Raw genomic sequence first — 24,434 nt, 5'->3', positions numbered from 1 at the left:
AGATATGCGTCTTTGAGATCGAATCTGGTGAACCAATCTCCCACGCAAAGGAGGTCCCTGAGTAGATGGATGCCCTCCATCTTGAAATGACGATACCTGACATAATGATTCAGGTCTTTCAAGTTGATAATTGGACGTAGGTCTCCAGTTTTTTTGTGGACCAGAAAAAATATTGCTGAGAAAGGTGTGTGGGAAAGGGGATTTTTCTATCGCCCCTATTTTTTACCAGTTTGTGTAATTCTGTTTGTAGTGTCAGGTTGTCTGATGCAGACATTCGTAGTGGTGTAGGTGGTGTGTCCTGGAAGAGAGTGGAAAGGAAATCCATTTTGAACCCTTGGACTGTGTGTAAGACCCATAGGTCTTGTGAAATCAGTTCCCACTGTTGGAAAAATGGGTTAGACGACCTGCTATAGGTACATTGAAAGAAGGAAGGTTTATTACCTGGAGCAGTGCGTCCGCGTAAGGCAGATCCACATCCCCGGATAGATCCTCTATTGGTGAATAGCTGCCTGTGGTAGGGTCGGGGTTGCCCCGAGTGCCAATAATTATCTGAGGGTTGAGGCCTGTAGCCTGTGAAGGCAATTCTGCTGTTCATTCGGCCTCAATAACGTCCAGCTCTCCCAGAAAAACGGCCTGACTGGGAACGAAAAACCCTCCGTAAGGAGGATTTGGCCTTAATTAGGGTAGTGAATACCGCTACATGTTTGGAGAGATCCTTCATGAATGAATCTCCAAAGAGCAATCCGTTGGCCTCTGGTCCCAGTTCTCGGGAGCTCAGATCGGCTAATTTTGCGTCTAATTTGTATAGTGCCGCCCTGCTTCTCTCAGTGGATATAGAAACATTTGCGTTGCCTAGAAAGCATAAGACCCTCTCTGGGCCCATTCCCTGACGGTATTAGGGTCAAACTCAATGCCCTTGCGAGGATCTTTCCCCGTCTTAGTGAGGAAGGTCACAAATAGTGGGTCAAACTCTGGTGTGAGAGCCACCTTGTTGGGAATGGTTGAGTTTTGCCCTAATTTATTTTTCAAGTGGTTTGCGTAACCACATTTTGCAGAAGTTAGAGATATGATCCGGTGGGGCCCATTCGGCCGACCGTGGATGCCTGATGACCCTGGGGTCAAAGAAGGGGACACCGGAAGCATCCAGGAGGATGTCTTGTTCGGGTGTTTTCTGCATGGATGTGTTTGTATCAGTGTCTTTTTGGGTAATAAATGTCTCCTTGACAATTTTTTATGGGGTATCCCCTAGTACATTCGCTGAGGGGTCCTCATCAGAATAGCCAAGGTAGTCTTGAATCTCATCGCCCCTATGAGATGTAGAACCCTCCAAGGGGTCAAAAATGGTATGGGCGGGGCGGTTGACAGATAATTTTTGGGACTTGGCAGGAGCCTTGCCCTTGTCCGCAGATATACTACTTCCTTTCCAAGGGCGTTTACGAGTGATTTCCTGATCCGAGGGCTGAGAGTCCTCTGAGTCAGAGGGTATATGTGTAGTGGGATTAATGTCGCCAGACGTTTTTTCATGGAAGGCTGCCAAAGCCTTGGGAATAGATTCGGCAATTGTCGAGACTAGCCAGGCTTTAAGTTCCTGAGAAATTGTGGGCTCATTGGTGTCAGACATGTTTTGTTATGTCAAATAGTGTAAGACAGGATATTAAATGGGGTTCACCCAAATATGTTTGATAAAATTTATAAATGGGGGTCACCCAAATCAACTTAGTTGCTGAGTAGGGCGGCAAACAATAGTGGGGTAGACCACTAAATTATAGAAGTGGGTTGTACCACTGTACCAAAGAGAAGTGGGGTTACCACACAAATAGTCAGACCCTTTAACAGGGGTATGTCTGTAAATAGTAGGTCACTTTAAGTAATATATATTGTACAGATGAGGGTCACTCACTGTAGTGATGGTGTGGAGAAAAACACCCTATTAGAATTGAGTATAAGTGAAAAGGTGGGGGTCACCCACAACAGACATTCAATGCACAATAGTAGTAGGGAAAAAAAGTGGGGTTCACCCACAAGGCCTTTTTTATTAGTAGTAGGAGAATAGCAGGTATATCCTGTTAATAAAAGAAATGAATATAATGAGTAATTAAATAAGGTAGGTGTGAGCACTTTAGGTTGGTTATTTATGCAAATAAATAGGGTACTTACCGAATCCAACGCTGAGTACCAACTATCTGGTTGTTAGTGAAGAAAACCGCGGTTGGCAGAAGGAAGCGCGTCAGAAATTGCAGATGCGAAAGGGCGGGAAAACCTGAGGGCGCGCAATTGAGAGTTGAGCCGAGGACTCCTGGGAAATGAAGAGAATTGAAGGTAGAGCCAGGTCACTCAGAAATGTGGAGAGACCGCGGCCGCCAGACGCGACAGACTCGGGGAATAAACCCTGTTCGGTCTTAAAGGGGAAACACAAGACAAAACACAATAAATCCTATATGTTGGCACAGCAGTACAATACAAGACAAGAGTCACATTCAGATAAACTCTAAGGGTGTAAGTTGCTAAACACTTATTCGACATTAGTAGCAAGGCAGTTAACAAATGAAAATATTCCATGAATGGCTAGGAAAAACAGGAGCCATAATTGGAATAGACTCACCTAGGAGGCAAGCAGCAAAGAAAGAGGATATGGGAGGAGCTTGATGACATCATATAATACTGTTATACACTCTGATTGGTTGAATTGTTTTACATTACTGTTAACTATTTATTTGCTGCTGGGAGGTTCAGTAAAGAAAGATAAGCAAATATGAAGCCTCATGTCTTGCCATAAAATTATGAAACATTGTACTTATACACATCACAATCATGATTCAATACAGATAGATTCAAATTTGTATAAGGGCATAAAGAACCCACAAGTCACTTACATATTAAATGGGGTTGAGTTAGGGATTACATTAAATGAAAAGGACTTGGTAACAGTTATAGATAACAATAGGTAACAATATGCAATGCTGTTTTGCCACTGCATAAGCTAGTAAGGTTCTTTTATATATAAAAAGGGGTAGTGATTCATGTGATCAAAATATAATTTTGCCTCTTTATAAATCAATTGTAAGACTCCAAATTGAATATATGGTGCAATTTTGGGCACCAGTTTTAAAGAAGGATTTTGCAGAACTAGACAAAGTGCAGAGGCTAGCTTTAAAATTAATAGGAGGGATGGGAAACTACAGTTATAAAGAAAGGCTAAAAAAAATCTGCATTTGTTTTCTTTAGAAAAAAGGTGCCTCAGAGGAGATATGATAGCAATATACTAATCTATACAGGGCCAGTGTAAACTGCTATGTGCTAACTTGTTTATTAGTAGGAATATACAACTCATTGAGACGAATTGTAAAGGGTTCTTTACAGCAAGAACAATAAATATTTGGAATTATCTACCTAAACAGGTTGTCTTGTCAGATTCTTTAGATAGTTAAACAGAATATTCAAGAATACAACTGATAAGTATGTGAACCAGTAGTTAGTCCATGGAGAAATCTGATTGCCATTATGGAGTCAAGAAGGATTTTCCCCCTTTTTGTGGCATAATTGGAAATGATCACAATTGTTTTTTTGGGGGGAGGGGGGGATTTGCCTTCTTTTGGATCAACAGTATAAAAGAAGGGTTTCAAGCTTTAACTTGATTGATTTTAGTCTTTGTTTTCAAACTAGATTACTATATAATACAAATAACATTGTTGCTGGTTATTCATCCATCCACCTACATTAAACAATGCTTTTGTTCAAACACTTTGATCTCAATTACACAATGTCATTCTAGTGCATACATTTTATAACTATTGTACTGTAACTCATATAAACAATACTGATAAATACGGCTAACTCATAATAATGTATTTTTTTTTAATAAATGGTTATCTACAGTTTTTATTAAATAGCAATTTTATATCATATTTCAAAAAAAGATTTAAAATCCCAATAATGTGTAAAAATTACAACGTTTCATAGAAGGCAGGTATATATTCATTTGGTATAGTTTGTTATCTCATTTGTCATTTTAATGCTTAATGATTTAAAAATATACAAGTATTTGGCATTAATATTAATAGTTCAATGTTTGTAAAGGCAGTGGTGTATTTTCTATACATGTGCACACTTTAACATTATATTTTTAAAGCAACAATTGCAGTTTCATGATAAGACACTAGATGTCACTGTACACTTACATTATACTTTAAGGTGAAAATATAATAGATTTTTCTCCATTGCTGCCTGGCTGAACATCTTGCTGGAAAAATATCTGTCTTGAAAGAATCCTGTTTCAATTTGCTGAAACCTCAACACAACGTGGATGCATTTTCAGTTTGAATATCTACAGTCATTGTCACTGAATTCAGGAAATGTTAAGTTTAAGGAAGGATTATCAGTCAAGAAATAGGTGGATTTATTCCTTGGTGCTTCTACAAATAGCTTTGAAACTGGTCATCTGTCAGCTGCATTATGTTATTCCTGAGGAATCCAGACATGGAACCTTTGTTGGAAGAATTGCACAGGACTTGGGTCTGGAGATTGGTGAGATTAATTCCAGAATGTTGCGGATTGTATCTAGAGACGAAAAAGAATATTTTCAGGTAAATCTGCAGAATGGAATTTTGTTTGTTAAAGATATAATTGATAGAGAATCCTTGTGTCCAAATATACCTTTCTGCATTATACCATTACAAGTTATTCTAGATAAGCCTGTACAAATGTATCGCATTGATGTGGAAATAGAAGATATAAATGACAACAGCCCAGCTTTCTCTTCTAATGTGTATAATCTTGTTATATCAGAATTGAGACCTGCAGGATCTCGTTTCCCACTAGAGGGCGCAACTGATTCTGATGTTGGCACTAATTCAATCACAAATTATGAGCTCAGTGCAAGTGATTATTTTGCATTAGATTTTCAAAAATATCTCCATCAGATCAGATCACTAGAGCTTGTGCTGAAAAAATCGCTTGACAGAGAAACGCATTCAGTCCACAATTTGACGCTTACAGCTCTTGATGGTGGTAAACCAAGGCTAAGTGGTACAACCCAAATTGTAATTATGGTTGAAGATGTCAATGATAACGCTCCAACATTTGATAAGCCATTTTATCAATGCAGTGTGACTGAAGGTGCAATGGAAGAGACTTTAGTGTTCAAACTGAATGCAACCGATTTGGATCAAGGAAAAAATGGAGAAATTACATATGAATTCAACAAACTTGTTCCAGAACAAGTGAAAAGTATATTTAGTTTAGACAAACACACAGGGGAAATTAAAATTAAAGGAGAAGTGGATTTTGAAACTTCAAATATGTATGAAATTCAAATTGATGCTCTCGATAATGGGGACTATCCAATGGTTGGCCACTGTAAGGTATTGGTGAGTGTTGTAGATATCAATGACAATCCACCCGAAATGACTGTGATATCACTTTCAGTGCCTGTTCCTGAAGACGCACCACAGGGAACAATTGTTGCAATCATCAGTGTACATGACAGAGACTCAGGGGTAAATGGAAGAGTGAATTGCCAAGTTCAGCAACCCTCTCCATTCAAAATAAACCCAGCTTTCACAGGGGACTATTCTTTGACTGTTGATACAAAATTAGATAGAGAAACCCAGTCTGAATATGAAGTTCAAATTACTGCTAAAGATGAGGGTTCCCCATGTCTATCGTCAACTAAAACTATTAAAGTCATCATAAGTGATGTGAATGACAACGCCCCCAAATTTGAACAGCTGACAAGTACAATTTTCATCAAAGAAAACAATCCACCAGGTTCTTATGTCTACACAGTGTCAGCCTCAGATCCAGATGTCGACCAGAATTCCTTCATCACATATTCACTTGCTGACAGCACTGTGAATGGAATTCCACTATCCTCGTATATCTCCATCAACCCAGAAAATGGAAATGTGTATGCATTACTATCATTTGATTATGAACAAGTTACCTATTTTCAGTGTAACATAAAAGCCACTGATGCAGGTCTTCCTCCATTGAATTCTACTTTGACACTGAACATTTTTATTGTAGATGTCAATGACAATCCCCCTACATTTTCCCCACTTTCATCCAGTAGTGTATCTGATGTAATATCAGTTACAACAACAAAGACAGCTCAGGCTGGCCATTTGATAACAAAAATTAGAGCAGTAGATCTGGATTGTGGATACAATGCTTGGATGTCATATAAATTTAAGGACATATCAGTGAATGCCCCATTTGCTATTTCTCTTTATACAGGAGAAATAAGCCTGACACGTCCTTTTACAGAGTCCGACAGGGATGAGTACAAAATGCTGGTCGTAGTTCAGGACCATGGAGAGCCACCTCTAACTGCAGTAACTCCAGTCATCATCTCAGTGGTTGATTCTGAAGAGGAGATTAAAATAAATAATCATCAGTATGTAAAGGGAAGTGATGATGACATTTCCAATACAAATATTTATTTGGTTATAACCATTTGCTTGATTTCAAGCATATTTCTTATTACGCTCATCTCCTTCACTGTTTTAAGATGGAGGAAGTATAGAGATGAGGTAAATGCTCTCAGGGAAAACTACAAAATCTATACAAGCACTGTTGGGAGTTGGGTTTATTCTCAGCAAAGTCAGTGTAAGTTCTATTTAAATTCAGTTCAAGCAAAGAATGACCTAATAGTCTTTACACCGAATGGTGCACAGTCTTCCGGGACAGAAAATAATTCACCTGGTCAAGCATTCACCCCCACCTCTTCTAACAAGGTGAGCGGATTTAAACCTTTTACTATTTCTCATGTTTGTAGAATTCTGCTAGTAAAAATGTGTTTTCCTATACTGGTGTTCACTAATGATTTTAACATTTAATCTTGTGGTTATTATTGTGGATATGTGGCAATGGATTTAGCAATGAGATTTCAGTGGATGGTTTATGTAATATTATCATATTATTAAAGGAAAACTGTAGGCACTATACCAATTTCAACTTAGGCAATTACATGGCCCCACGTCCATCCACGGTAAAGACGACGTCGACGTGCAGGTGACGTCACGCAAAAGATTTAACGGACTCACCCGTACTCCGACCGAGTACCTTCCGTTGATGGATGCTTCCTAGTTTGCGCCGAGGACCACAAGCACCGAACCGGACACCACAACCACCGCAGACACCACAACCACCGCAGACTCCACAACCGCCGTAACTTAACTGGAGTCTCGATGTCTTCCTTCCACCCTGGATCAGCTTCTCTCCTCCAGGACTGTGTGGGGAAATACCTCTTCCTTCCATCCTGTATGAACCTCCGACATCCAGGACAATGTGGGAAAGACCTCTCCTCCAGGAGAGCATATCAGGAACAGCTCTTAAAAGAGCTAAGTGATTACAGTTCAAGGGAGTATGCAGAGCATAGCAATCCCCTGTGTAATCATAGCAGTTCCCTCCAATAACGAGACAAGGCTACGTATTTAGGGTCAAACAGGAACAGAATGCACTGAGGCTTTATTTCTCTTATATACACATTTCTCCACAAGGTTACCACCCACGTGGGCCTTGTGGAACAACCAATCATAAACCGACACACAGTTAAACACTCCCATTCATTCCAGCAAAAAATCCTCCCCTCGGCTTGTGATAGAATCACTGAACACAATGGGTTAACGCAATTATCACAGGCAGGAAAATACAGTTTTTATACAATTTTTATAACTATAAAAATAAACATCCAATATTAATAAAACTTACATTTTTATAACCAGCATAACTTTGGGAACAACACATCCAAAATTCGTGAGAATTGGTCCAGTGGTTCAGGAGATAGCTGGAAGTCATATTTTGACTGGCCGCACGCACGTTTTCATACCCAACAGTTCCAGAGAATCAGGCTGTGCGGCCAGTATATTTCCCCTGTTAACTATACTTCAAATAGGCAAACGGCAACCGTTCAAATTGTCGAACGAACTGTTGAACTGCGTTCGAATTGTCGAACGATGTTCGAATTGTCGAATGAATTGAAGTCTGGAGAAGGTAAAACCTCAGCTGAATTGAAAATGGCTGCCGCCACGTGTTCACCTGTTGAATGGCGGCCAACTCGACTACTTCGGCACTTCATCTGTATCCGAAGTGACAATTCAAAGTTGCAAACCTGCTCCAACACAATCCAAAGGGGCAGAAAAAGTACAATAAAATCCAATATGCCCAAACAACGTTTTTAAAGGGCCAAATCCTCCAGGGGCCATAGTCACAAGGCAGGAGGCTGGCAATTAGTCCTCTCCAGGCACAAGTGGCGAAGGGCACTTTGTCACAGACGAACACACATGTTTTGGGGTCAAGGGCTAGGTACAGTCAAACAGATCTGCAAAAGGGTTATTTAAACTCTCATATTCCCTTAGCTCATTGCCTTGTCGTGTTTTCCCCTAGATGGTTATCCGGGAGTGTGTTTTTCTGGTTTTTGACTATGGCTTCATTTTGACTTCCCTGATTTCTGGTACCCTTGACTTTTGGCTTTTCCTTATCGATGTGTATCGTTCTGTGTCCCTGACCTTGGCTAGTTTTCTGACTATTCTCGGGTACGTTAAGTCTGGCCATTCTAAGGCCCAGTAAGATGTTACCCTTAGTTCTAGGGTGTGATACTATTCTGCGTGCTGGATCAATATAATCATGACATTTTGTAAGTAAGAACTAAAGCATAAAATAGCTTATTGTGACTCACTACAGCTCGAAGGAAGTACTTACTGTGGTGCTATTTAAACATATGTTAAAAAACCTGCCTAGCACTTATTCTTACAATTAATCAATTAAACAATGGGAGGGAGTATGTCATTATCCAGCCCCTCAAATCCAAATAATGACATGTTCCAACTCTACGTAACCCTCTCACCACAATAATAGTGAGGGGGCAATTAAATTAACACCTATAAAAAAATGATAGTGTCTGAAATCTTATTTTTTTCTTATTCTAGTTTCTTCAGAGCTAGAAAAGGCCAAATAAGTACACATAAATGTAATGTAACACACGTGCTCCCCAGTGGGTCAAAAAATGTAAAATAGATTGTGAGATTGTAAGAAGATCCCTTTACTCTTCTTAATAAAATACAAAGGAAATACAATCTACAAAAATAAGAACAAAAAAAACCAAATGGTGTAATATATTAAAAGACCACAAGTAAGCTAATATAGGTTGCACTCACAAGATAGAAGTGCAATCCAGACATGTAGAAATCTTGAGGGTTCAGAGGAATTCAGATATTCTTCCTTTCCAACCTTAAATCAGAGGGAGAGACACAGGAAACATAGTGCACCAATAAATAACAAGTTTAGCTTTTTTAATATGTCACAATGGTGGGTCATTTAATTACGTTGTAGAATGTGTTATACATTGTAGTAAGGTTATTAAGGTGGGTTTCCGGTGCAGGTGAATACACCGTATTCCCCTAATAAATGACTGCCATTAGCATTTGCTGTACAATATTATCCTTTACTGCATTGCTTAGGCAGGATTTTTTTCTGTACATGTTCACCTAGTTTTTGATAAAGTTTGACAGCTTTTCTATGTGGAGTCCTAATGATAGATCAGGGGTCTAGCAACATACCTCAGTTTTTGCCAATGGACTGTGGTCAGTGTGTTATTTGATTTTATTCTGATGCATAAATGGGAAGTTTGTAATTTGTGTAATTTATGTACTGTTCCAAAGATCATTGTGACAGTTATGCAGTGGCGTACATACCAGGGTCACAGGGGTCGCAGCTGCGACCGGGCCCGGGCCACCAGGGGGCCCGGCCGACCTGCGACCCAGGTATGTATGTCACTAGGCCAGCCTCCTCTCCTGGGGGGACCAGGAGCCGGACACCTCAGGGCCCCCTGAGGCTGACCCTGCTGTCACCCGGCTGGCGGGTGCGCGAGGGAGCACTCTCCCTGGCTGAGTGCTTCCTCTTCAGCTGGCACCGCTGGAACCCAGGGGATCCCCTCAGCTCTCTCACAGGTAAGGAGGCTGGGGGGATTAAATTTAAAACAAAAAACATGTGTGTGTGTGTGTGTGTATGTTAGTGTGAGTGTGTTAGTGTGTGTGTGAGTGTGTTAGTGTGTGTGAGTGTGTTAGTGTGTGTGTGTGTGTGAGTGTATGTTAGTGTGTGTGTTAGTGTGGGTGTGAGTGTATGCTAGTGTGTGTGTATGTTAGTGTGTGTGTGTTTTCAGCTGCAGGGTTAAAACTAGAGAGACCTGGCACCCAGACCACTTCATTGAGCTGATGTGATCTGGGTGTCTGTAGTGGTCCTTTAAGTGTATGTGTTTATGCATGCACTGGCGTACATACCATGGTCGCCCGCCGCCATGTGTTGGGGCCCCAGCTCGCGCAGAGTAAGTGCGCCCGCAGGGGGGGGGAACCCACGGATCAGTTTTCGCACCGGGGCCCCATGGGTTGTGTGTACGCCACTGCAGTTATGCAGTTATTATATCATTGTTTAGGAAGAGTTTTTTGGGGTTTTTTTTTGCAATCCACTATTCTATCTCTATGAACTGGTTTTGGAGCACAGCTTCATGCTGCGGTTGATTTGCTTTGCTCTGTGTACATGTGTACAATTAAGGCTTTGCAGATGTTAAGCAGATCATTTATGAATAATGTAAATAGAAGGGGGGCAATTATGGAGCCTTGGGGAACATCCCACATGACTGGGAGAGGGAGGGAGTAGCTAACCAAGACATTAGTAGCAGGTATTTTAAGTCCTGCAAGTTGCAAGTTGGGGCCTCCATGGATTGGAATTGTTGTTCCAGCACAGTCAGTCAGATTGAGATCTGGGGAATTAAGAGGCCAAGGCAGCACCTTGAACTCTTTGTCATGTTCTTCAAACCATTCCTGAATATTTTTTTGCAGTGTGGCAGTGGCAGTGTACATTATCCATTGCTAAGATTGGGTTTTCATGATCTGCAGATATCTCTAGGTAGGTGGTGTGTGTCAAATTAACATCCACATGAATACCAGGACCCATGGTTTCCCAGCAAACCTTTCCCAGAGCATTACATTGCCTCCACTGGTCTGGCTTCCTCCCATAGTGCTTCCAGCTGCCATCTCTTCTTCAGGTAAGCGACACATGCACCCAGTGATCCACCTGATCTTAAAGAAAATGTTATTCACCAGACCAGGCAACCTTCTTCCATTGCTCCATGGTCCAATTCTGGTGCTCATGTCTCCATTGAAGGCTTTTTCAGCATTGGGTAGGTGTCATCATGGGCACTCTGCCCAGTCTCTGTCTACGCAGCCCCATACACTACAAACAGCAATGCACTTTGTGTTCTGATACCTTTCTATTATGGTAATCATTAAGTTTTTCAGCAATTTGAGCTATAATAGCTCTTCATGTAGATCAGACCAGACAAAATAGCCTTTGCTCCCCATTTGCATCAATGAACCTTCAGCGCCCATGACCCTGACACAGGCTCACCAGTTGTCCTTCCTTGCATCTTTGGTACTAACCACTGCATACTGGGACCACACCACAAGACTTGCCATTTTGGAGATGCTCGGACTCAGTAACCCTTATCAGAGATCAGATCTTTGCTCTTGCCCATTTTTCCTACTTCCAACACATGAAATTCAAGAGCTGACTAGTTCACTTGCTGCCTAATATATCCAACCTTTTGGCAGATGCAATTGTGATGATGGCATTAATGTTATTCACTTCACTTGTCAGTGGCTTTAAAGTTGTGGCTGATTAGTGTAGCTCAAAGAAGTCAAAGAATAAAGTCAGTGTTGCATAACGCAAGGGTTACATTTCTTGAAAGCAACATGTATAAAAATGTACTGGAGATTTAAATATTAGAAATTACACTTTAATAGGTCTTGTGTATGTAGTCGTTTTTCTTTTTAAATCATAAATTATTTAACTTCCTGTATTGTTTCTCTCATTCGGCTCCATTTGTATTAGGTATTTAATATTATGTAGGGAATATTTATTTTTTTATTATTAAGCATCTATAAATGAGAGATTTTATTCACTACTTGCAAACTGTACTCCACTAAAACAGAATACTGAAAAAGTACTGAAAGATTCTACTAAGCTATAATCAAAACTTGAAAATGTTAGCTTCAGTTTTGCTTTTCAGTTTTAATTTGGCCACAATTCAATGTCTAGTGAATGAACCCCATAGTGTACATTGTGTCAACATACACTGTACCTGTAATTGCTCTTCCACCTAATAATGATATTTTTCTTATTTGTTCTAATTTTATTTTGACAGCATTTATTTAGATAACAATGTTATATGCATACAGATTTCTTTTTCAACTCAGTGTGTATTAATGATTACTGCTGACAGACCTGTTTGTAATATTCTATGTCCCATCTCATTACAGTTTCAGCCAACTTATTAATAGTCATAGCTTGTATATTTTAGCAAATCCAATTTAATGCACTGAAATTCAGGATTTAGTATATAAGCCTGTAACAGTATGGGGAGTTATGTGGGTCACATCATTACCAGAGAATATGGATCGAAGTCCACCTGTGGTGTTAAGTAGGTTTTATCTGCCTGATCTGTGGCTGTTTTCTAAGCAAAGACAAACTAAAGTTTCACTTAACAATCAGTAAAAACAACCATTTATTCTGTTATGTATCGATTTTTGTGTCTCAAATCACCTGGTGACATGTACCCTGGAGATACTTGCAAAAGCTCCTGGTGCATAGCTTCCTATTTTGTCCTATGCTGTCTTCATCTGAAGTGAGCTTCATACATATTTTCATAGATTAACATATTAAGAAAATAAATATTGCATAGATTCCTATTAATTATTTGCTTTTTAATGGACAAACTGCATCTCGTTACATCAGGATAATACACATAGCTGGTATGGAACATGTGCCATTTTGGCTGTGCAGGGATATTTAACATGGATTTGGTTTAGCTGAATCATGATTTTCTGTACAAATACCATACCTAACATAACAAAAGTAAGGTTGCACAAATCAATAAAAAAAAAAAAATATCATATTTATTCAATATAAAATAAAAACATATGCACTAAATGTAAATTGAGAAGGTCAATTTAACCATATCAACAGAGAGTCATAAAAGAAGACACATTGGATAAAATGTGTTAAAATATACAACAATTTGACAATAAAATACAAAAGTGACACCATAGAGTACGCCATAGAACAACATGAAATGCAAAAAACTATTGGATGAAGCACAAATAAAATTGCAGTACCAGTATGGGTACAGTTAATATGAGCTGGTCCGTTTGAGGAGCCAATGGCATTTGGTCTCAACTGGCATGTAAGTTAATAGCCAATTGTCCGTGTCAATAGTCCAGAAGGGCTATTGATAGAGCTCCCCCAACCCCCTTGTCTGGGGTTGTGAGGTGCCTTTAAATGGATGACATATATATTTGATGTAGCAACACAATATACATGTGTAATCACAGTGTGCTGTGACATGACAATGTCACATATAAGCATTCATCCTGTATGTGGGACTTTAGGAATGTCATTTAATTTTCCTTTGATAAAGTCTTATGCCTAAGATGAAACAGATCAGGCTTTGTCATGCCAGCACTTTGCATTGTGATCACTGGTGTATGTAACCTACAGTGCTACACACTTAGTTTTTGGGAAGCAGGTTGATTTTTTAACACTGCATTGAGAGGATCCTTTCAGCATCCAAAGTCACTTTGCAATTCTAAACTCTGTTCTATTTGCAATTCTAGTCAACAACCCTTTTGTATTATTGGCATGGGATACTATTTACTCCAGATACTGGACTGACACACCAGCAGGTACCTAATGCAATTATTATTATTATTATTATTATTATTATTGCCATTTATATAGCGCCAACAGATTCCGTAGCGCTTTACAATATTATGAGAGGGAGGATTTAACTATAAATAGGACAATTACAAAAAACTTACAGGAACAAAAGGTTGGAGAGGACCCTGCTCAAACGAGCTTACATGCTATAGGAGGTGGGGTGTAAAACACAATAGGACAGGAATTTGCAATCAAATAAGGTGGGAGTGAGGCAGAGCTGGAGGAGAGACTAGAGTGCTGCCCTTTAGGAGAGTGCAAGAGACAGGTATGTGAGATAGAGGTTAGTCTTAAGCCATAAGCTTTCCTAAAGAGATGGGTTTTAAGGCACTTCTTAAAAGATGCAAGACTAGGGGAGAGTCTGATGGCAGTAGGCAGGCTGTTCCATAGGAAGGGAGCCACCCGTGAGAAGTCCTGCAAGCGTGAGTTGGCCGTACGGGTGCGAACTACAGACAGGAGGTGGTCACGGGCAGAGCGGAGAGACCGAGAAGGGACATACCTATGGATCTGTGAAGAGATATAAGAGGGGCTAGAATTGTTCAGTGCTTTAAAGGTGTTAATTAGTACCTTGAATTGACTCCTATAGCATACAGGAAGCCAATGTAAGGCCTGACAGAGGGGTGAGGTGTGAGAGAACCGACTAGAGAGAAAAATCAGCCTGGCAGCAGAATGCATTATGGACTGCAGTGGTGCAGTACGGCTTTTGGGAAGACCAATCAGGAGAGAGTTACAATAATCCATGCTGGAAATTACTAGAGCATGGACAAGCTTCTTGGTAGCATCTTGTGGAAGAAAGGGGCGGATGCGGGCTATGTTTTTAAGATGGAATCTACAGGATTTGGCAACATATTGTGAGGCTAAAAGGTGAGGCCAGAATCAAGTATGACATCAAGACAGTGCGCTTGCAAGGATGGACTTATGTGGGTAACACTAACTTGAAGGAAGAGCGAAAGAGGAGGATCAGTATTAGAAGGAGGAAAGACAAGCAGCTCAGTTTTAGAGAGATTGAGTTTCAGAAAGCGGGAGTCATCCAGTCAGAGATGGAAGAAAGGCAAGCAGTGACATGTTGCAGGACGGCAGGAGAGAGGTCCGGGGAGGAGAGATATATCTGGGTGTCATCAGCGTACAGGTGAATCCAAAAGAGGTAATACGTTTGCCAAGAGAGGCAGTATAAAGAGAAAATAGAAGGGGACCAAGGACAAAGCCTTGGGGGACTCTAACTGAGACAGGATGAGGGGAGGAGGTGTCATTAAAAAAGGAGACACTGAATGAGCGTTGGGAGAGATAAGAGGAAAACCACGAGAGGACAGAGTCACAGAGACCGAGTGATTGAAGAGTTTGAAGAAGGAGAGCATGATCAACTGTGTCAAAGGCAGCAGAGAGGTCAAGAAGAATTTGTATGGAGTAGTGGCCTTTGAATCTAGCTGCGATTAGGTCGTTAGTAACTTTGATAAGTGCAGTCTCAGTAGAGTGGAGAGGGTGGAAGCCAGATTGAAGAGGGTCAAGAAGAGGGTCAAGAGTTGGAATTGAGGAAATGAGACACACGGGTAAAGACAAGTCTTTCCAGGAGCTTTGAGGAAAAAGGGAGCAGGGATATAGGATTATAGTTAGATGGGGAGGACGGGTCAATATATGTTTTTTTCAGGATAGGTACTACAGTGGCATGTTTAAGGTCAGCGGGGACAATGCCAGAAGAGAGAGAGAGCAGTTGAAGATGTGTGTTAAGGAAGGCAAGAGACAAGTGGATAGAGATCTAATCAGGTGAGATGGGACAGGATCGAGCAGGCAAGTGGTGGGGCGAGAGGAAAGGAGAAGAACAGCCACCTTTTGGTCCATAGCTGGGGAGAACGTCTGAAGGGTAGGAAAGGCATGATCTATGTGTGGTTGAGAAATAGAACGGCAAGGAGGGGAGAATTCCTTGCCTTGCAATCAATACTTCAGATGGACTCTTCTTCACTATTGCCTTTTGTAGAAATCTGCTCTTGTTTGTGCTGTATTTAGCTTTCATCTTGTTTTATAGTCTACTCTACTTGCATCTTAGTGACAAGTTGCTGCATGTTTTAACACATTTTGTCCAGTGGAGCTGCTCTTTTCTTTGACTCTACTAATGAAATGGTCACATTGGCCTTTTCAATTTCCATTTGGCATATATGTTTATCTTGAATAAATATTATTTTATTCAAATTGACTTAGGATCTTTGAGAATTCCTCTCAATCATCCCATACTTTGTTTTGTTAAGTATGATGGTTTTTTTTTTCAAATATTGTTCTTTATTAAATTTTCACATAATTAGGTAACAAAATCATCCAGCCAGACAACAGAAATAGATAGTTCATATACAAGAACAATAATCGATTTCCCATCTGTAATTTATCTAAATATCTTGAGTTATATGTTATATAAAAAACACTATTCCATCATACACTGAAAATTTATTTGATTCACTACTGCTATCAGAGGGATTTCTTATATTTTCCTTCCACATTCTTGAAATGACCAGTTTCATAGCCATATTGAATAGTGAAAACTTTGCCTTTTTTTATGTTATCCAGGTTTAGATGTAAAATGGCTTTTTCTGGAGATGTCTTAATTTTCAGCTTTAAGATATCTGAAATTATTTGAAAGAGCTTAAACCAAGTTTTGTTAACAAGTCTACAGGACCACCAAATATGGACAAATATTCCTTCACTTATTCCACACCTCCAGCATAAAACAGAATGATTAGAATCTATTTTATGCATTCTAGTAGGGACAAAATGCCACCTGCGCATTATTTTATAATGTAGTTACATTAAACAGTATCATCATTGAACATAAAATACAGGATAGCAAATATAAATCAAAGCACAGTTATAGACTGATCAGCCACAACATTAAATCCACTTGCCTAATAGTATGTAGGTTCCACTCTCTGAATCTCTGATGCTTTGAGGCATGGCTACAAGACCTCTGAATGTGACCTGGGACCAAGACATTTGCAGCAGATCCTTTAAGTCTTGCAAGTTGTGTGGTGGGGCCTTTACCGATTGGGTTTGTTGTTCCAGCACATCCCACAGATGCTCAATCGAATTAAGATCTGGGGAATTTAGAGGCTAAGGCAACACACTGAACTCTTTGCCATGTTCCTTAAACCATTCTTAAACAATTTTTACAGAGTAGCACGGTGCATTGCCCTGCTGAAAGCGGCCACTGCTATCAGGGAACACAATTGCCATGGAACATCAAACTTGAACAAAATGTCTAGGTAGATGGTACGTGTCTAAGTAACATCCACATGAATGCCAGGATCCAAGGTTTCCCAGCAGAACATTTCCCAGAGAATAAAACTACCTCCACCGGCCTGACTCCTTCCCATAGTGCATCCTGCTGACACCTCTTCCTCAGATAAACAAAGCACACACATCCGAGCATCTACCTGATCTTAAAGAAAATTAATTCCTCATATTAGGCAACCTTCTTCCATTTCTCCATGGTCCAGTTCTGCTCTCACATGATCATTAAAGGTGCTTTCAGTGGTAGACAGGGGTCATCATTAACACTTTGACTGGTCTGTGGCTACGTAGCCCCATACACAGCAAACACATGAAATTCAAGAACTGAATGTTCACTTGCTGCCTAATACATCCCACCTCCTGGCAGATGCTGTTGTAAGGATGGAATCAATGTTATTTACATCACCTGTCAGTGGTTTTAAGAACAGTGAACTAGGGATGTGCTCATCAAAGAAGAGAGAGGAGGAGGAGAATTGAGTCCTTCTGGGATTTCAGGAGGCATACAACTCAGGAGATCATGTCAAATGGAGGAAACATTGGCCTTATTTCTGAAGGAATGTATCCATTGTTAATGAGCCCGGATCTGGTAGCCAGCTGATGTTTGATGATTCAGATTACAATGCAAACAGGTCCAACATCAAGATGCCCACATTTCTCCAGGGTTGGGAGAACCAATCTATAGCGTTGTCCTAGAGGAGCAGGTCCCAAATGTGTATGAAGCCTAAAGGTTGTCCAAGGCAGTGGAGTAGTAAAGAAAAAGTGCACATGTGGAAAATGGCCTTTAAGATTACAAGAGAAGGCAGATTGCAGGAAGGATGAGAAGAGGAATACAGAAATAAAAGCATCTGGTCTGTAGAGAAAGAGAAACCACATTGCCCATGCCCACAACCATGTGAGCAAGGGGAAACAGCAAACAAAGAAAGTGGGACAGAAGGCGCAGAGAAAACCAGAAAGGAAAAACCAAGGGACAATAAAACAGACGATAATAAAAGAAAAGAGGGGAATCCTAAAACTAGGAACTGATAAAATGCTATAAATCCACATAAGGTGGTGTGGCTAGGATTGCATAAACAGGCACAAAGGTTATTTAACTCCTACATGGCAGAGAATTGAGCTGTATGACTTCAGGTACATGATCCATATTGAACTAAAGATATTTGGTGCTTAGCGTATACCTTCAAAAATGTCCACCCTTCAAAATATTAATTATTAAGTATTTGTGAATGCTGTAATAGACAGGATATTTGGTTACATAGGCTTCTGGATATATTGGTAGATAATGTCATGTTACCTGTCAAGGCTAGGATACATTCGTGACAATAGGCAGCAATATCCAAGCTTTCTTTCTCCCTAGAATGCTGGGTATTGCATGTTGTTTGCTGTAATGTGCATATTCTAAATGGGGCTTGAGTACGCACAATGTGCTGGAAATCTACAATCATATGTGTGTTAAAAAAATATGAAAATTAAATTGGGTTGTGCTATAGAATACCACACACTACCACTCCACTACCACATTACCACACACAATGATCAGTATCATGCAAGCATCAGTCAACAACAGGGACAGACTGAGAGGCTTTGAGGCTCCTGGAAAAAATTAGATCTCAGGTCCTGTGAAGAATTAATGTATGTACAATTGTTAAATATAACTTTAATGTAATACTTTGTTCCTTTGGATGTGTACACTGTGAAAGCCAGCATTGGCTGGATGGATATGTCTGCTTTTTTGAATATGGTGTCAGTGTGAATGCATGTGTGTATTACGTGTTAGTGTGTGACTGCATGTATGCATTTGAGTATAGCAAAAATCGAAATGTGAATGGATGAATGTATATTTGTCTGCTTCAAATAAATGAAAGCAATTATATATTTGTATGTGACTTTATATTACCATACTATGTGTCATAGTAGGTATGTATGTGTGTGTAATACTAATGTGCATCAATCTTAAAGTACAATATGAGTAAGTATAATAGATGTGCGTGAAAGCAAAGGTATCTGTATAGAATGTGGAAATGTGAATGGAAGGATATTTTTATACCGAGTATCTGTGAATGATGCAGTGTATTTCTGTTGAGGGCCAATGTATGTGACTTCAGGGAAGTGCTGGTATATGAATGCCAAAGTGCATTAGTGTGGAGAGTCTGTGCAGGGGCGTATTTGCCGCGAGGCAAACAAGGCATTTGCCTTGGGCGGCATTTTCCAGGGGGCGGCAAAAAAAGCCGCCCCCAAATGCCCAAGGCAAATGTCTTGTTAGCCTTGCGGCTAAAAGACATGCCGGCGGGCTGCTGGGCGATCGGACGGCACTGCCTGGCGGGCGGGCGGGCGGACGGCCGGCGAGGGAGCACTTCCCCTGAGCTGTCTGCTCAGCTCCCTCGCCAGCCGCAGAGTGAGGCTGGGAGGCGGAGCCGGAATATGACGTCATATTCCGGCTCCCAGCCTCACTCTGAGGCTGGCGAGGGAGCTGAGCAGACAGCTCAGGGGAAGTGCTCCCTCGCCGGCCGTCCGCCCGCCCGCCCGCCAGGCAGTGCCGCCCGATCGCCCAGCAGCCACTGGACCACCAGGGAGGAAGAGACACCCCCCTCCCCAGCATTCCCAAAGGTAAGGAGGCGGGGGGGGTGTTAAAAAAAAAATGTGTTAAAAATAAATTTTAAAAAAATGTGTTAATGTGGGTGGGTGAGTGTGTGTCTGTTAGTGTGTGTCTGTGTCTGTTAGTGTGTGTGTGTGTGTCTGTTAGTGTGTGTGTGTCTGTGTCTGTTAGTGTGTGTGTGACTGTGTGTCTGTGTCTGTTAGTGTGTGTGTGACTGTGTGTCTGTTAGTGTGTGTTTGCCTGTGAGTGTGTGTGTGTATGTCAGTGAGTGTGTGTGTCTGCGAGTTTGTGTCTGCTAGTGATTGAGTGTGTGTCTGTTAGTGAGTGTGTTTGTCTGTTAGTGAGTGTGTCTGTTAGTGTGTGTGTGTGTTTCTGTTAGCGAGTGTGTGTGTGTGTATTTAGAATGCGGGGCGGGGGGAAAGGTTGGGTGGGGGTGGCGCGGGGGGAGGTGGGGGCGCCTGAGTTTTGTCCTGCCTAGGGCAGCACAAAACCAGGATACACCCCTGAGTCTGTGTATGAAATCAGGTAGTTGTATGGACTGTCTGTGTGTGAACACACAAGTACATTTGAGCGCTGGGTGTGACTTTAGGAGTGCAATTATGACTAGTATCAGTGTAAGGCAGGGCTGTATGTGTGTAGAGAGTATGCATGTGTAAATGGCAAGTGTATTAGAAATCTGTCTCAGCGTGTGTGAACGAGGCATGTAGTTGAAATTTGTTTATTTATGTATCTCTGTGAATGAGAAGTCTAATTGAAACCTATGTGTATAAATATGTTTATTTATATTACATCCAGAGAACTACTAAATAATTGTCTATATAAAAAAAAAAATCAAGTTTAACATTGAAACCCATTCTTTTATGTTGTTGAATCAAAAGAAAACAAAACAAAAAAAACAATTGTAGCTATTTCCAATTATGCCACACAAGGGAAAGGTTCCTTCTTGACTCCATAATCAGATTAACAACCTCTTTACATACACTGATCAGCCACAGCATTAAAACCACTGACAGGGTGACGTGAATAACATTGATTAAATACGTACAATGGCACCTGTGAACATTGGGTTCTTGAATTTAAATGGCAGCAAGTGAACAGTGGGTTCTTGAATTTCATGTGTTGGAAGGAGACAAAATGGACAACATAAAATATCTGAGTGACTTTGACAAGGAACAAATAGTGATGACTAGACACTTGGGTTGCAGCATCTCCAAAATGACAAGTCTTGTATTAACAAGAAAGGTAGTAGGGAGGAGTCGGGCAACTATAGGCCAGTAGCCTTACTTAAGTAGTGGGGAAAGTAATGGAAACCATGTTAAAAGATAGGATTGTTGAACATCTAAAATCACAGGGATTTCAAAATCAGAGACAACATGGGTTTGCTTCAGGAAGATCATGTCAAACTAATCTTATTGATTTTTTTAATTGGGTACCTAAAATAATAGATCAGGGTATGCAGTAGACATTGCTTACCTAGATTTCAGTAAGGCTTTTGACACTGTTGCACATAGCAGGCTTATCAATAAACGGCAATCTTTAAGTTTGGATTCCAATAATGTGGATAAGTGCAAGATAATGCATCTTTTTGACATAGAAACCCAAGGGCAGAGTACAGAATATTTGATAGGGTCTTAACCTCAACATCTGAGGAAAGGGATTTAGGGGTGATTATTTCAGATGACTTAAAGGTAAGAAGACAATGTAATAGAGCAGCTGGAAATGCTAGCAGAATGCTTGATTGTATAGGGAGAAGTGTTCCTGCCATTGTACAGAAAACTGGTGAGACCTCACTTGGAGTATTGTACGCTGTACTGGAGACCGTAACCCCAGAAGGATATTGATACTTTAGAGAAATTTCAGAGAATGGCTACTAAACTGGATTGCAGGATACAACTTACAAGGAAAGGTTAAAGGAACTTAACATGTATAGCTTGGAAAAAAGACGAAACAGGGGGGATATGATAGAAACATTTAAATACATAAAGGGAATCAACACAGTAAAGGAGGAGACTATATTTAAAAGAAGAAAACTACCTCAACAAGAGGACATAGTCTTAAATTAGAGGGGCAAAGGTTTAAAAATAAGGAAGTATTACTTTGCTGAGAGGGTAGTGGATGAATGGAATAGTCTTCCAGCTGAGGTGGTAGAAGTTAAAACAGTAAAGGAGTAAAGGAGTTTAAGCATGCGTGTGATAGGCTATCCTAACTATAAGATAAGGCCAGGGACTAATGAAAGTATTTAGATAATTGGGCAAACTAGATGGGCCGAATGGTTCTTATGTTTCTCTGTTGTAAGCTGTTCCCGGTCTGCAGTGGTCAGTGCCAACCAAAAGTGGTATAGGGAAGGACAACCAATGAACCAGCATCAGGGTCATGGGCGCCCAAGGCTCATTGATGTACATGGGGAGTGAAGGTCCACATAAGAGCTACTGTAGCTCATTGAAAACTTATTGCTGGTCATGATAGAAAAGAGCATTGAAGTTTGCCACATATTGGTGCTGCATAGCCACAGACTGGTCAGAGTGCCCATGGGACATGAGCATCAGAACTGGACAATAGAGCAAGCAGTGATTTATAAAGCCTGGCTTTATAAATCACGTTTTCTTTAAGATCAGGTAGATGGCTGGGTGCGTGTGCATTACCTGGGGAAGAGATTACAGCAGGATGTACTATGGGAAGAAGGCAGACCAGCAGAGGCAGTGTTATGCTCTGAGAAATGTTCTGCTGGGAAATCTTAGGTTATAGTAGTCATGTGGATGCTACTTTGACACATACCACCTACCTAGAGATTGTTGTAAACCAAGTACACTCCTTCATGACAATTATGTTCCCTAGTGGCAGTGGCCTCTTTCAGCAGGATAATGCATGCCACCACATTGCAAACATAATTCAGGAATGGTTTGAGGAACATGACATAGAGTTCAGTGTGTTGCCTTGGCCTCCAATTTTTCCAGATCTCAGTCCAATGTGTGGTGTGCTGGAAAAACACATCTGATCTATAAGGGCCCCGCCTTGCAACTTGCAGGACTTAAAGTATCTACTGCAAGTGTCTTGGTGCCAGATATCACAGGACACGTTCAGAGAGGATTTCATGCTTCGATGCATCAGAGTTGCTTGGTAGCATGAGGGAACCTACACAATATTAGGCAGTTGGTTTTAATGTGGTGGATGATTATTGTATATGTACAGTATCTCACAAAAGTGAGTACACCCCTTACATTTTTGTAAATATTTTATTATATCTTTTCATATGACAACACTGAAGAAATGACACTCTGCTACAATGTAAAGTAGTAAGTGTACAGCTTGTATAACAGTGTAAATTTGCTGTCCCCTTAAGATAACTCAATACACAGCCATTAATACATAAACCGTTGGCAACAAAAGTGAGTACACCCCTAAGTGGAAATGTCCAAATTGGGCCCAAAGTGTCAATATTTTGTGTGGGAAAAGCAAGTCTTATGGCTTGACTAGTGTGCAGATCTTTGTTTAATATTGAAGCTGTGGGAAGGGCTATAGGTCTTTACCAATCACATTACCGTGATTGGTCAAGACATACATGCCGCGTTCGGCATGACTAGAAGGTATGGAGTTGGGGTTCTGGCCGTCGGACAATCGGTTACACGTTAGGCTCCCCCTACAGGCAGCTGCCGTCTGTCTCGGGCTCCAAAAGCTGCCTCACATACTCTTTGCATCTAGTCAACAGAGGGTCTTAACAATGCTCAAGGGATGCCACTCTCACCACTGTTAGTGAGACTCATACATTTTGAGTGTTTCAAACATAGGCATACATACAGTCATTGGATATATGTTATATTATGTGATTTCCGTTATTATTGGTATTTATATTATAAAGTAAGGAATATTGCTATGTTTGCCATATGTGGAGGTTCCCTCTGTGACATATAGGTATGTCGGTTAACGGTTACTCTAACTCATCCCCCTTTGCATAGCAGGCTTCATAGTGAGAGGTTCAAACATAGGGTTAGATAAAGTCGTGTGATATGTGTATACCCAATAATTATTGAGTGTACATATTATGAAGAAGGGAATATTACTAAGTATGCCATAATTTGGAGGTTTTCCCCTCTGGGCATGTATGTATTTCTATTAGCTATTACCCCTAACTCATCCGTTTGGCATAGCAAGCTTCCACTCAAATTCAACCTGGTTATTTTCCCTCATTTTAGGCAAGTGCAGACTTTCTTACACCTGGTAACCAGGTTACAGAACAGCATAGTGCCACCTAGGGGCTGGGTTAATATATTACTGATAGCAAGTATTGTGCCTGTGCACTTTAAGTATATTGCGGTATATGGAAAGGTTCCGTGTAGAATGTTAGTGCTTTCATTCAGTGGAGGGGCTAGCGTGGGAGCGTGGGACATTGCATTCATCTGTCCAGTTACTCATTTTGTCATTTTGGACTCTAGGTCAGCATTGCGTGATTCGTTGACCTAAAGCAGCGGTCACAAGGTTTTGTCTATACTAATTGGTACGTGAATCAGGTTAAGGCCTAACATTTTTTACTGTATGTATTTTACTGCAAATCACCTGTCGGGAGCTTAAGGGGGTGAAAAGTTTCAAGTCGGTAATGGTGACGCAGTTTACTGAATGACGGTGACACTACTTTTGACATCTGTTACAGATTCAAGACGCCAAGCTTAGACAAGCTTGACTCAGCTAACCTCGTCCCTAGAACTATAGACTCACGGTCCCAAGCTAAGACAAGCTTGACACGTCTCCAACAAATCATAGGTAGGCGGTAGTTGATGTAAAAGTCTATGTATGATAGGGGCTGTCA

The 24,434-nt window shown here is 40.7% G+C and overlaps 1 protein-coding gene across 8 annotated transcripts in view; it reads left to right on the top strand.

The window, feature by feature from the left end:
* LOC134602749 (protocadherin alpha-C2-like) overlaps positions 1–24,434 on the top strand; it is a 367,306-nt gene that overhangs the window by 97,485 nt on the left and 245,387 nt on the right. Inside the window, exon 1 of one of the 8 annotated variants that reach the window (XM_063448039.1) lies at positions 4,233–6,734. The exons of the other annotated variants lie outside the window; for them this stretch is intronic. Coding sequence (XP_063304109.1) covers positions 4,353–6,734 — 2,382 coding nt within the window. The 5' untranslated portion in view covers positions 4,233–4,352. Of the gene's footprint in view, positions 1–4,232; positions 6,735–24,434 lie in introns of those variants that run through there. 8 annotated transcript variants of the gene reach the window in all.

The sequence above is a fragment of the Pelobates fuscus genome, chromosome 3 (genome assembly GCF_036172605.1).
Source record: "Pelobates fuscus isolate aPelFus1 chromosome 3, aPelFus1.pri, whole genome shotgun sequence".
NCBI classification, from domain to species: Eukaryota; Metazoa; Chordata; class Amphibia; order Anura; family Pelobatidae; genus Pelobates; species Pelobates fuscus.
This window is presented reverse-complemented; position numbering and strand designations above follow the sequence as displayed.